Here is a 12056-nt window from a genome sequence, read left to right as displayed (position 1 = left end):
ACAACACGCTGCATCCTAGCAGCGTGATAAGTAAACATATCACTGTTACACTGTCTGCCTATAGAGCTGGAGGTGCGACAGCTGTCAAAAGGGTAAAAATATATAAAAGTTCACAAAAAAAAAAAAGTGTAGGGTCCCCCCACCCCGTCACTATTAACCCTAGTGCTGCCAGCCTAAATTCGGGGAAAAATTTGCATGGGCATCTACTCGATTTTCACTCAACCAGCACTAGGCAAACCAGCTGGGGTGGGTGGCACTATAGCAGAGGGACACATGGCAGGGCTCCCTTCCCTAGGGAGTGGGGTCCGCCGAAAAAAATGAGTGGGCCCTCCCTCTAGGGACACCCAGCCCAGTGCTGAAAGCACTAGGGCTCTTCCTACACCCCTGGGCGGTGGGTGTAGGGTATTAATGGCGATTTTGTAGTTAATAAAACAAACAGACACCATTTTGTTTTGTGGAACTACAACTCCAAGCCAGCCAGGGCGCCATAAACAGTGTGGGCATGCTGATGCTTGTATAACTACAAACACCAGCATACCCTTGGCAGCCAGGGCATGCTGGCACTTGGAGTACCACAAGTGCCAACATGCCCTGACACCCATTGCTGGCTGAGTCCACAAAACAAAAAGTTTACAAAACCACAACACCCTCTTTAATACCACATACATTTAATAAAAATAATAAAATTCCAATAAATACAGTAAACTCCCTCATTCTTACCATATATATATTAAAAATAAGAAAACCCCAAAATTCTTACCAATCAGATTCAGTCTTCTTTGGTTAGCAGCTTTTAATCCAAAAATGCTTTGTAATTCCAAAGTCCCTGCTTGAAAACCATGTCCATAAATAAATTTGTAATTCCAAAGTCCCTGCTTGAAAACCATGTCCATAAATAAATTTGTAATTCCAAAAGTCCATGCTTGTAAAAAGCATCTGTCATGGAGTTAGAGAATAGAGGTTTGTAGCAGCTGATGTCTCTAAGTTGTTTGTACATTTTCATTTTGTACATAGGTATTGGCCAGATGACAATGTTGCCCCCCTTGTCTGAGTGTTTAATGACCACCTCCTCCCATGTTTGTATTTCCCTTAGGGCCTCTCTCTCCTTCCTCATCAAGTTATCCTCATTCTTTTTCATGATTTTAGTTTATAATTTACCAAATTCCTTTGATATCATATCCTCAAATACCTTTATTTGAGGGCATATGGCATCACTAGAAAAAAGGTGGATTGTTTCTTACAGATTGATCTCAATTGGGGACAACGTCGGACTAGCTGATTCTGTGACCTGTGTCGAAGTCGTATAATTGGATGAACGAAAGTTGTTTTGCCGTGCGATTGGGATTCATACGCCACGTAACACAGATCCGTACGCCACCTAACACAGCGCATGGTGCGATCGCACAATAAAATACGCACGTACACACTCGCATTACAACATTTAGTTATTTATGTAATTCATATTCATATTGGTTCCGTTACACAGTCATTTATGAGCAGATAGTATTTAGTTTATTATTAGTTTATATAATATGATTATATGTACACTTCAGTGATATTTAAGGTTCAGCTTATAGAAAAGGTGTCATGTCTAGTATCATATTAAACCCCTATTCATCAGCAGCTGTCTGGTGCATTCAGTGAAGAGATCACACATTGCATACTTTAGTTATTGATGTTAGGGAATAAACCTTTGTATGATGCTGTCTATGAAATGCTAATGGTTTAACTGTAACTGGAGCACATCCCCTGGAGAGACGACCCCCACCTTTGGATTCCTTAGTCTGAACTAGCCTATGACCTGTTTACCCTGGACCCATCTGATGTCTGGACCTATAGAAGCAAGCCACGTCATCTGCATTGTTCTCTGTAACACTGAATGTGTATATATAATCATAGCTGCACCCCCACTAGCCTCAGTCTACTCTGACCACAGTATTCCATAGAGATATACTGTGCACTGGGTCCCGTGGGAGCGCAGCGAGCGCATACGATAGCAGCGGTATGTATTTATCTTTTGGTATTGGCTGTACTGTACTGTATTATATAATAATGTATTGAACTGCTAACTTTTTACATCTGCTAAAATAAATCACTTTGTGCGTTAGAAACACAATACAATCGCTTGGGCAATGCTTATTTGAAAACGATACAATTACTTTAATACCTGACATCACACTGATGTTACCGCCGCCGCTGTAGGAAGGAGAGGAGCAGAGAGGCTGCAGCAATCAACATATGGGTAAGTAGAGTTTAACCACTTATTTATATTTTTGTGCTATATATATATATATATATACACATACACACACACACACATATATATATATATATATATATATATACACACACGTATATATGTGTATGTATGTATGTATGTATGTGTGTGTGAATTGAGAGCACTATTGCGGGCATAATGTGAATTGGGGACACTATTGTGGGCATAATGTGAATTGGGGACACACTACTGCATGGCATTATGTGAATTGAGGGCACTACTGCGTGGCATAATGTGAATTGGGGACATAAATCTGTAGCATAATGCGAATTGGGTGTAATATTACATGGCATAATGCGAATTGGGGGCACTACTGTGGGGCATAACATTGGGGCACTACTGTGTGGCATAACATTGTTTAGGGACACTACTGTTTGGCATAACATTGTTTGGGGGCACTAGTGTGTGGCATAACATTGGGGCATTACTGTGTGACATAACATTGTTTGGGGGCACTACTGTTTGGCATAACATTGTTTGGGGGCATTACTGTTTGGCATAACATTGTTTGGGGGCACTGTGTGGCAAAACATTGGGGCACTACTGTGTGGCATAACATTGTTTGGGGGCACTACTGTTTGGCATAACATTGTTTGGGGGCACTACTGTGTGGCATAACATTGTTTGGGGGCACTACTGTGTGGCATAACATTGTTTGGGGGCACTACTGTGTGGCAGAATATTGTTTTGGGGGCATTACTATGTGACATAGGGGGGCTGCCTATCTACACTAAACTATAGGGGGGCTGCCTATACTAAACTGTAGAGGGGGCTCCCATTCTATACTAAACTATAGGGAGGGGGGACTGCCTATGCTAAACTATAGGGAGGGGGCTGCCTATGTTAAACTATAGGGAGGGGGGCTGCTTATGCTAAACTACATGGAGGGGGGCTGCACAGAGAACGCTGCTATAATATGTGAAGGAATGGGGGGCTGTCTTAGTAGTAAATGGGTGGAAGGTAGGCTATTAATTTAATGGTGGAGTTTAGGTGGGGACTAATTATTTAATGGATGCTATTTTATTTGTGAGGTGATAGTGGGGCAATTTAATTTATTGGTGGGACCTATTAAATTAAGATGGGGTGATGGGACCATTAATTTTATGCTGGGGTGGTTTGAGTCTATAATTAAATGTGGGGCTGAGTGTGGGGAGGAGGGCTATCTATTAAATGTGAATATTAATTATTTAATGCCGGGAATGGTCGTAGGAAATGAATGTATTAAATATAAATGTGAGTAGGGTGAGTAACTCTTGGTATATTCCAACACTGATCTGGGGCCTTGGTGTTGGAGAGCAATTATTGCTTCAGCAGTAGCACATCAGCGAGGGTCATAGAATGCAGCAAAAAGGACCACAGGAATCGAATTTAAGATTAAATTCCCTCTCTACAATAGGGCATGTTCTAGGTCGAAGCTTATCCTTTTGGGAAGAAAGACTCACTCACCAACACCCTTCTCCCATGCTAACATTTTTCACAGCTATTCCTGACTAGTTACTTGAGTGTTCTTGTTTTTGACCCTGGCTTGGCTCTGGATTCTCCTTTCGGTTCTGATTCTGTATTGCTGCTTTAAAAACTTCTTATATGGCCGCTATTTTCAATGATGTCAAAACGCAGTGATGTTATTACTTGTAAACGGGATCTTTCAGAAGACAGTCAGATAGTTCTCTTGTCATTAAAATGGTAAGTCTAGATTTTTTTAACGTCGCTGAAGTCACGTTCGGCTATATTTTGTCTATGAACTCGTTGTCGGTGTTATACGCACCATTTATTAATTAGCACCATCTGAACACATTACAGCACACCTTGGGCAGGCATACTCATTCTCCAGCTCTGTAGTTTTTCTAGCTCCTTTAGTGCCCTTCGCATTCTTAGCACTCATTAATATAATATAGATCACAAGGCCTGTAGAGCATCTCTGAACCAGTGTTCTATTTAGTTTGTACTTCTTTACTGAAAAACACTCTTCTTCACAAATGTACTTCCTTTCTAAACGCCTTTAGGAACATTTCTGATGAACCAGATCGGGTCTTGTCTGCTGCTTCCGGCATCCTGTTTTCGTCTAGGTTCTCAGACTGAGGGTTAGTATGCAGCTCCGAACCTTTGTGTCTGTGCTCCAGTCGAATAACAAGACTCTGTTAGCAACCTTTTGGCAAGGTTTATCTGCTCACATTAAGAATGTGCTGATTTATCATAAGCTTCCATCTTCCTTGGATGCCTTATTTTTCTCTATAACAGGGTGTAAATCTGATTCAGTGAGCACACACAAGAGAAGGAAACATCTCATCACTTAGTGTTTTGCTTCCAAGCACCAGTTCTCCCTCATGAAAAGCCCATGCAGTTGGGACGCTCTATGCTCTCTTCCGAGGATTGCGCGCAAAAGTTTAAGAACAATCTCTGCTTGCATTGTACAGAGCCGGGTCATTGCTTGGGGCTTGCACCAAACACCCACGAAATTGCAAAGCCTAGCTCATTCCAGAGAGGCCATATTAGGCTTTTCCATTTACTCTCCTTCTACCAGCGCCAGCACCAACTTCATTACCAGAATCAAGGATTTGGTTTCCTTATATGCCTTCTTTATCTTGTCTTTAGAGGTTTCCAAGCTTGCTTTCCCCACCATGTCTCTGGGTTTGTACTATATTTTTGTCTGTCATTAATGGTAACAAAATTGATCATGGTACTATTCTACATTGAACTGCGCGTAGAGAGATTTCTTTAACGTTATTACTAAGACGATTGGGAATGGAATTGTGCTATAGACCTTCTTCCAGGTAAGACGGCACCTCACAGACGTGTCTACATACTTTTCTTACCTAAGACACAAGCAGTGTCTGAATATATACAAGAGAATTTGGACAGGGGTTTCATTCGCAAGTCTTCATCACAAGCAGGGGCTTCTTTTTGCCAAGACGAATGGGAGCTTGCACCCCTGTAATGACTATTGTAGTTTGAATGCCATCACTATTAAAAACAGGCATCCTTTATTTCTGAGCTATTCAACCAGATCAAAGGTGCAACCATTTTCTCTAAATTGGATCTTAGATGACCATACAACCTTATCAGCATCACACAGGAGGATGAGTGGAAGACCGCCCTCAACATCCAGGATTGGCATTACAAATACTTAGTGATGACTTTTAGCTTTTGTGATGCCCACTTCATCAATTAATTTTTTGTGACATGCTCTATCAATTTGTAGTCGTATACCTCGATGACATTCTCATCTTCACCCAAGACTAACAGAAAGCATGTAGTGGAGGTTTAAACAGTCTTAGGTCCCACCAACTATAAAGTAAGTTAGAAAAATGTACCTTCAAACAACACCAACCAACTAAACCAATTTCTGGGAAATATTGGGCTTTTGTGTGCCGTTTCTTGCATGAAATTGCTTTGCGCTGGCTCAGAAACAGACCTTACGCCAATGAAAGTAATTGCATACAATTTATGTCCGAACACAAATGACACATGCGCCGTTTTAAATCCTGCGTTTCTTGTATTTATGCCTTGTTTCAGCCATATCACTTGCACCTGCTACAGGCTATACACAATTTGATTTGTTCATTCATTAATTATTGTTTATTTATATAGCTGTATAGAGCTGCAGAACTGGTGCGCTATATAAATAAATGATAATGATAGCACCAACATATTACATAGCACTGTTCAGAGAGAATTTTCTAACATATATGGGCCAATTTCTGTCACAGCCAATTAACCTACCAATATGTTTTTGGACTGGAAACAAATTGAATCCAAGGCCCCAGTACAGTGCAGTGCAGTGCATTGTGCCACAGTGCTGTTCCATTACTGCACACACAGACAAATGCCATTGTCATGGAAATGATTTTTTACTGCCTGGCACAAAAACCCCATTCAATATGTTACCATTTTTTTTTACCAGAGTAGGCAATCAATTTGAACTCATGCTCGCTGTTATTTGTAGCTATTGTGTTCTGAAACAACCAAACTGCCCATTAAAATCATCATGGACACCTTAAGAAACACTTTTGATTAAAGATAAGATAGGACAGGAATATAATCATAAGCTAAACTGTAAATATATTACTCTGTGAAGGGTGTTGTTCAAAATATGAAGACCATTCAATTTTTAATCAACATATTATTTCAGGGACCAGATAGACAGATGCAAATTAAAGCAGAACACACATGCACTAATGTAGCAGTGCATTTTCAAACTAGCTAAACACAGAAAGGAGAAGATTCAAAACATTTGAGCAAGTTATTGTATATGCAAATAGATGTGATAATGAACAACAATTTTGGATCTACTGTTCAGTTCCAATAATGATTTGAAAGGACAACTGTTTGCAACACATATGTAAAAAGCATTTCAAACTTTAATCTTACCAAGATCTTCCTCACTATAGCTCTTAAATATAATTTCCATAGGTGTAAAAGTCACAGTGACTTCCTCTTGGGATGTTGGAAAGTGGATTATTATATCAGATAATACCCTATAAAATAAGTTCTTAAATTACTAAATTACATTTCACAAGATATACAATTATTTTGCAAAGCAAATGAGTAGAAAGCATAACACAAAAATACAAACGAACACAAAGTTTAAAATGTAAAATAGGACTTATAGATAAGGTGTGCGGGAGCAGACCTTGACCTTTTTTTTTCTAGGGGGAGGGGGTGATTTAGCATAGCCACGCCCCTCTTTCACTCTGAGTGATTGGCCCTGCCCTCTCCTCTGCCTTGGTCAGACCTCTTGGCCGCAATTCAAAGGCATGTAGAGTCCTGCTAGAGTGGGTCATTGCCCCGATTGACCACTCTGGAACTGCCACTGAAGGTGTGTGACTTTAGATGAACTCATAAAAACAAGATTGAAGTTCTGCTTTTTAATATACATTAAATGTACTCATTTTTTATCTTTCTTTATCCACTGCATGTTGTCGTGGTCCTAGTTTTCATTATTTATACAATGGGAAACTCATAGCGCACACACACAGGAAATTACAAAGAGATAGGGTGCAATCCTAGAGTTTTGAAGGCGTACATCAAGGAGAGCAAAGGAAAGCTGATGCATGGTAAGGAGTAAGATTACGACAGTGCTTTAGTATTGAACATAAAAGTTTCCCATTTGCATATGTGCAACTTTACATCTGTATACATATGTTTCTACGTTTATATTTTGAGTTACACACATCTGAAGATATATGCAACCTTAAATCTGCCATATACATATGTCCAGAGCAAATACACAGCAATCCTAAATATCAATCAAAAACTGCTGCTGCCTTACGTATGAACAGAAATTGCACACAGTAAGGAATGTTTTTCAAAGATACATGTAAGGCTGGGTACACACTACAGTGTTTTCAGCCAATTATCGGGCCAATCACACAATGAAAGACTGTTCGGCCCGATATCACATTAGTGTGTACAGTACAATGATGAACAATTATTATTCTAAAGCTCATCGTATTGTTCCATTTGATTTATAAACTGAAAAAATCTCGTTCAACGAAGGAACAATGTAATTCCAATCGCGCAGTGTGTACGTACCATCTATCCGACAATCGGCCAATGGTTCCTCCAACAGCGACACCTTTCTGTGCGTGTATATTTCAATTTATGATGCTGTCTCTACGTCTGTTATGTGGTGTGCTGTTAAAATGTCAAGCAAATGGAAATAGTGTTCTTTTAAATGCGAAGCAATAATAGTGTTGTACATGCTCCATATGTGTTCCTGTATGCAAGTGTATATACTAAATGCATTAACACATGTGAAAATACATGTTATCATTAAAGTATCATTTATTTACTGACATGTGTCCATCTCTTCAATTCTGTATGTAACATTAATACATGATTTTTCCTATACCTCTGTGCAGTTGAATTTTATATATATATATATATATAGATATATATATAGATATATATAGATATGTCCTTTTTATAATTGTACCCATTATGTACATTTGTTCCTCTATGATAATGGCTGGCTAGCAATATATTCTGTACACCTGCTTCCATCCTGTGTCTGTATCTCAGAAAATGTTCACTGGTTTTGCCTTTATTTCAGGCCTACCTATCGTGCAAGTCCACCAAATAAACCAGAATGTTGTTTACAATATTTTATGTGTACACATAATCCAATTAACTGGATGTAAAAATAGAAGTAAAAATTTTTTAAATTTCTGACATTGCAGAACATCTTAATCTACTAAACAAAATATTTAAAACTTCTGTATTCATTTTTATTATTTTAACGTTGAATCTGTCTACAGGTATCAAACATAACTTTCTCATACATGTAAAACAAGTCGGGGTAATTTTTCTCCAGTTTGTGGAAATTTTTCTTAACATCATTGCTGTTAGCCCTCAATTTTTTCAAATATTCGTTCAGCTTTTCCAACTTCTCAGCCACCTCTTTCCATCAAGTTATAGAAATATTTGCTTGTGCCCTCCTTCTCTCATTCCAAACTTTCGTCAGAAATGACTATGGTATCTACATGAAGAAAGCTAAATTATTTTAATTATATGTTTAATGATGAAACGGAACACAACATCGTTTTTACAAGTGGAACTACTATCATTTGTTCATCTTGGACACTGCTTGAAATCACTTTATGCTGATGTCCACCTGTGTCCGGCCAGGCATGCTGCCGTGCTGGTCCATATCAACTGAAATATAGAAGCCATTTTTTAATATAACAGTACAGGATACATCTTTCATTTTTTTTACCTTTTTAACAATGTTTAATTACCTTCTTTTGGGTCCTCTTTTATTTCTGCATTTGCTATGTCAGTGATTTCTTCTTTTATAGTCATTACAGCATCTTCCATTTTAATATTCTGTGGTGCTGTGCAGCAGATTTCATTGCACATTTTTCTATCTGTAAATAGATGTCAAAGTTTTACTAAACATACTAATCTTTATTGTTAATTACTAACACCGTTTACTAAATAGGTTTACAAAGCTTTAATAACCGCTTTTAACACTCATTTTTATTTATTTTTCCGTTCTGATTCTCTGCAACTTTCTTTGCGCCTTGATCTTTAGATCGGACCACCTTTTCTGAATCTGAAAGTTTGTTCTATTTAAGTTTAAGTTTTTCATATTGCAGATTTATGAGTTTCTGCATAATTAGTTCCTTTCAGTGATTGACTTTTCGGTATCTCTTCTTTTGACAGTCGTAGTCGTGCTGGTCCAGCACTCTCACCATCATCTCCATCTCCCTTGGATTCATTGGCTTGGCTCTTTTAACCTCCTCCAATTGCATAGCTTCTTCTTCTCTATCCCCCTCCACCCCTCCTTTCACGCACCTGTTCATCCGCCATCTTATCACATACCGCTGGCGACAGACTGGCTCCTGTATAATTTTATAGACGCATACATGGACGTTCACAGTTGGTATGGACCAATCACGGCAGCTGTAGCAACAGGGTGGAGCATCGTGGGTGAATGTTCATTCGACTATAGCCCTCGTGTTTGCAGCTGTGTCGGAAGGATTTTTGCTAAAGTTTCCGTAGTATACAAACGGATACAACAATTTATTTAATTGCTATTATACAAGGTAAATTCTTTATAGCATGAGAGTTTGTGTATTTTTTTGGGTATGTATGTAAATATAACACATTAAAGATGGCATCTGACAGAATTGCGGAGTTTATGAAGGACTTCATTGAGGCCTAAAGGTCCCATACCTGCTTGTGGAAAACAAAATCAAAAGAATACTCCAACAGGCAGAAGAGTAGCTCAGCTTTGGATGAAATGCTGAAAGTGAGCCTTCCCCATTATCAAGGTCAAGGGGAAGATCCAGAACATGAGGACTATCTTTTAAAAGGAGCTTAATAAGTTGGAGGCTTTCAAAATGTGGTATTTTGACCTCTTGCATTTCACCTGTGATGACGAAATTGCAAAACAGTTCACCTGCAATGTTAGAGATGGAGAGCAGTTCCTCACCTGGCATTCAATAATCAGACGACATACCAGCAAGAGGCATAGTAATTAAACATACAACATTTTGAATGTGTAAATTATTTATTGTCCATATCATTGACAATGAAAGTTATTCAATACAACATACAATATGAATGTACATACACTACAAAATGTCAGTCTGCCAGGACACAGCAGTCTCACGATTAAAATATTCTAAATATGCCTCTGTTTAACTTTGCCATGTGGTTGGCATTTCTCATCTGTGATAACTCCAGTGGTGTCTGTCAAACCTACCACTCCCACAACTATAGTATTTTCAATAATACTACGTGCGTTGCAGACGCCGGTGCTTTAACACCTAAGAAAGTTGTGTAGCACACAACAAGCCATCACTGCCTTATCTATTTTATCTAGCCGCAGATTTATGGCGCAAGGAAAAATTCTAAATCTGTTACTCAATATACCAAAAGCATTTGCCACAACTCGCCTTACTTTTGACAATCGATAATTAAAGATCCTCCTTTCTGGTGTGACACTTTTTTGGGGATAAGATTTTAATATGTTGTTGTGTAGCACAAAGGCTTCATCAGCAACAAATACAAAATTGAGTCCAAGTTGTGTTTCGGCGTATGGTGACAAATTTGGTGAATTGTTCTTAAATTTGTCATGGAAGCTAGTCTGCTCCATTGCCCCACAATCTGACACTTTTCCATTTTTACCAATGTCCACGAATATAAATTCATTGCTGGCATCCACTATGGCCATCAGGATAATGCTGAAGAATCCTTTGTAGTAATAGAATCCACTTTTTTAGGGTGGCATGATTCTCACATGTTTGCCATCTGTGGCACAGCCACTTTTTTTTTAAATTAAAAAGCGTTTCAAAATCTTGCGCAATAAGTTGCCAATCCTCAACAGTTGCAGGAAACTGTAAGAGAAAGATTGTTGTAATGTTAAATCAATACCTGATGATGATGATGATGAATACCTGCATGTATTATCATACTAACTAGCTTACATTCTGTTTTTATCACACAGCCGATTTATCTGAAACCGGATTCTGTGATGTGTTAGAGGAATGTGGAACAATGCCTCATGTCACCCAGCTGACAGAAGACAGCCAGAGAGCACAGATATACCCACACAACTTACCACAGACAGACCCACACAGGGCACTGTTAAAGCCACCCAACCACAAAGGGATCAAACTGACAAGCAGGGGAAAAAAAAGGGCACATGATTATGAACAAAGTGACACCCTTGCTAGAAAAATGAGTTTGCGAACCAGTTAAAGACAAAGGAACCAGAAGAATGTGACCTGCTTGGAGCAACACTGGCAAAAAATGAGAAGGTTGCCTGCCAAAATGCGATTGGAGATGGAACATCTGGTAAATGATATGTTTTATAAGGTAGAGAGAGGAAATTTCTCACAAAACAGTATTTTTACACAATCGCCCCACACACAGGAGCATGGGCATTTCGGCCAGTCCAATCTCAAACATTCCACATTCCAAACATACTACTCCACAGGCGACATCCCGTCAAGTACCCTTCCTGCCTACAAGACTTCTACACCAATGGGAAACACAAGTATGGCACAATACACAGAAAGTCTGTCACACGTGGAAAAAAAAGTGAACATTATCATTATGAACAGCTGTGACAACTGTTATGGGTTTTTTTAACTAAAGGTGTTGCTTTTTTTTTTTTAACTGAAATAAAGTTTATTGAATTTCCTAAGATAATTGCAAAGTATACAAAAAAAAAGAAATAGGGAAAGGGTAGGACCTTTTTTTTTATTATTATTATTAAACCTAGTAACACCCATATAATACCCCTACATGGGTCATAATTGTGTGTGTT

The 12056-nt window shown here is 38.8% G+C and overlaps 1 protein-coding gene across 1 annotated transcript in view; it reads right to left on the bottom strand.

The window, feature by feature from the left end:
* The window catches only part of RAD9B (RAD9 checkpoint clamp component B), a 111948-nt gene that overhangs the window by 48806 nt on the left and 51086 nt on the right, over window positions 1–12056 (bottom strand). Inside the window, exon 6 of the mRNA XM_075211516.1 lies at window positions 6647–6753. Within this exon, the coding sequence (XP_075067617.1) occupies window positions 6647–6753 (107 nt within the window). The remainder of the gene's footprint in view (window positions 1–6646; window positions 6754–12056) is intronic.

Source organism: Mixophyes fleayi, chromosome 1, assembly GCF_038048845.1.
Source record: "Mixophyes fleayi isolate aMixFle1 chromosome 1, aMixFle1.hap1, whole genome shotgun sequence".
NCBI lineage: Eukaryota > Metazoa > Chordata > Amphibia > Anura > Limnodynastidae > Mixophyes > Mixophyes fleayi.
This window is presented reverse-complemented; position numbering and strand designations above follow the sequence as displayed.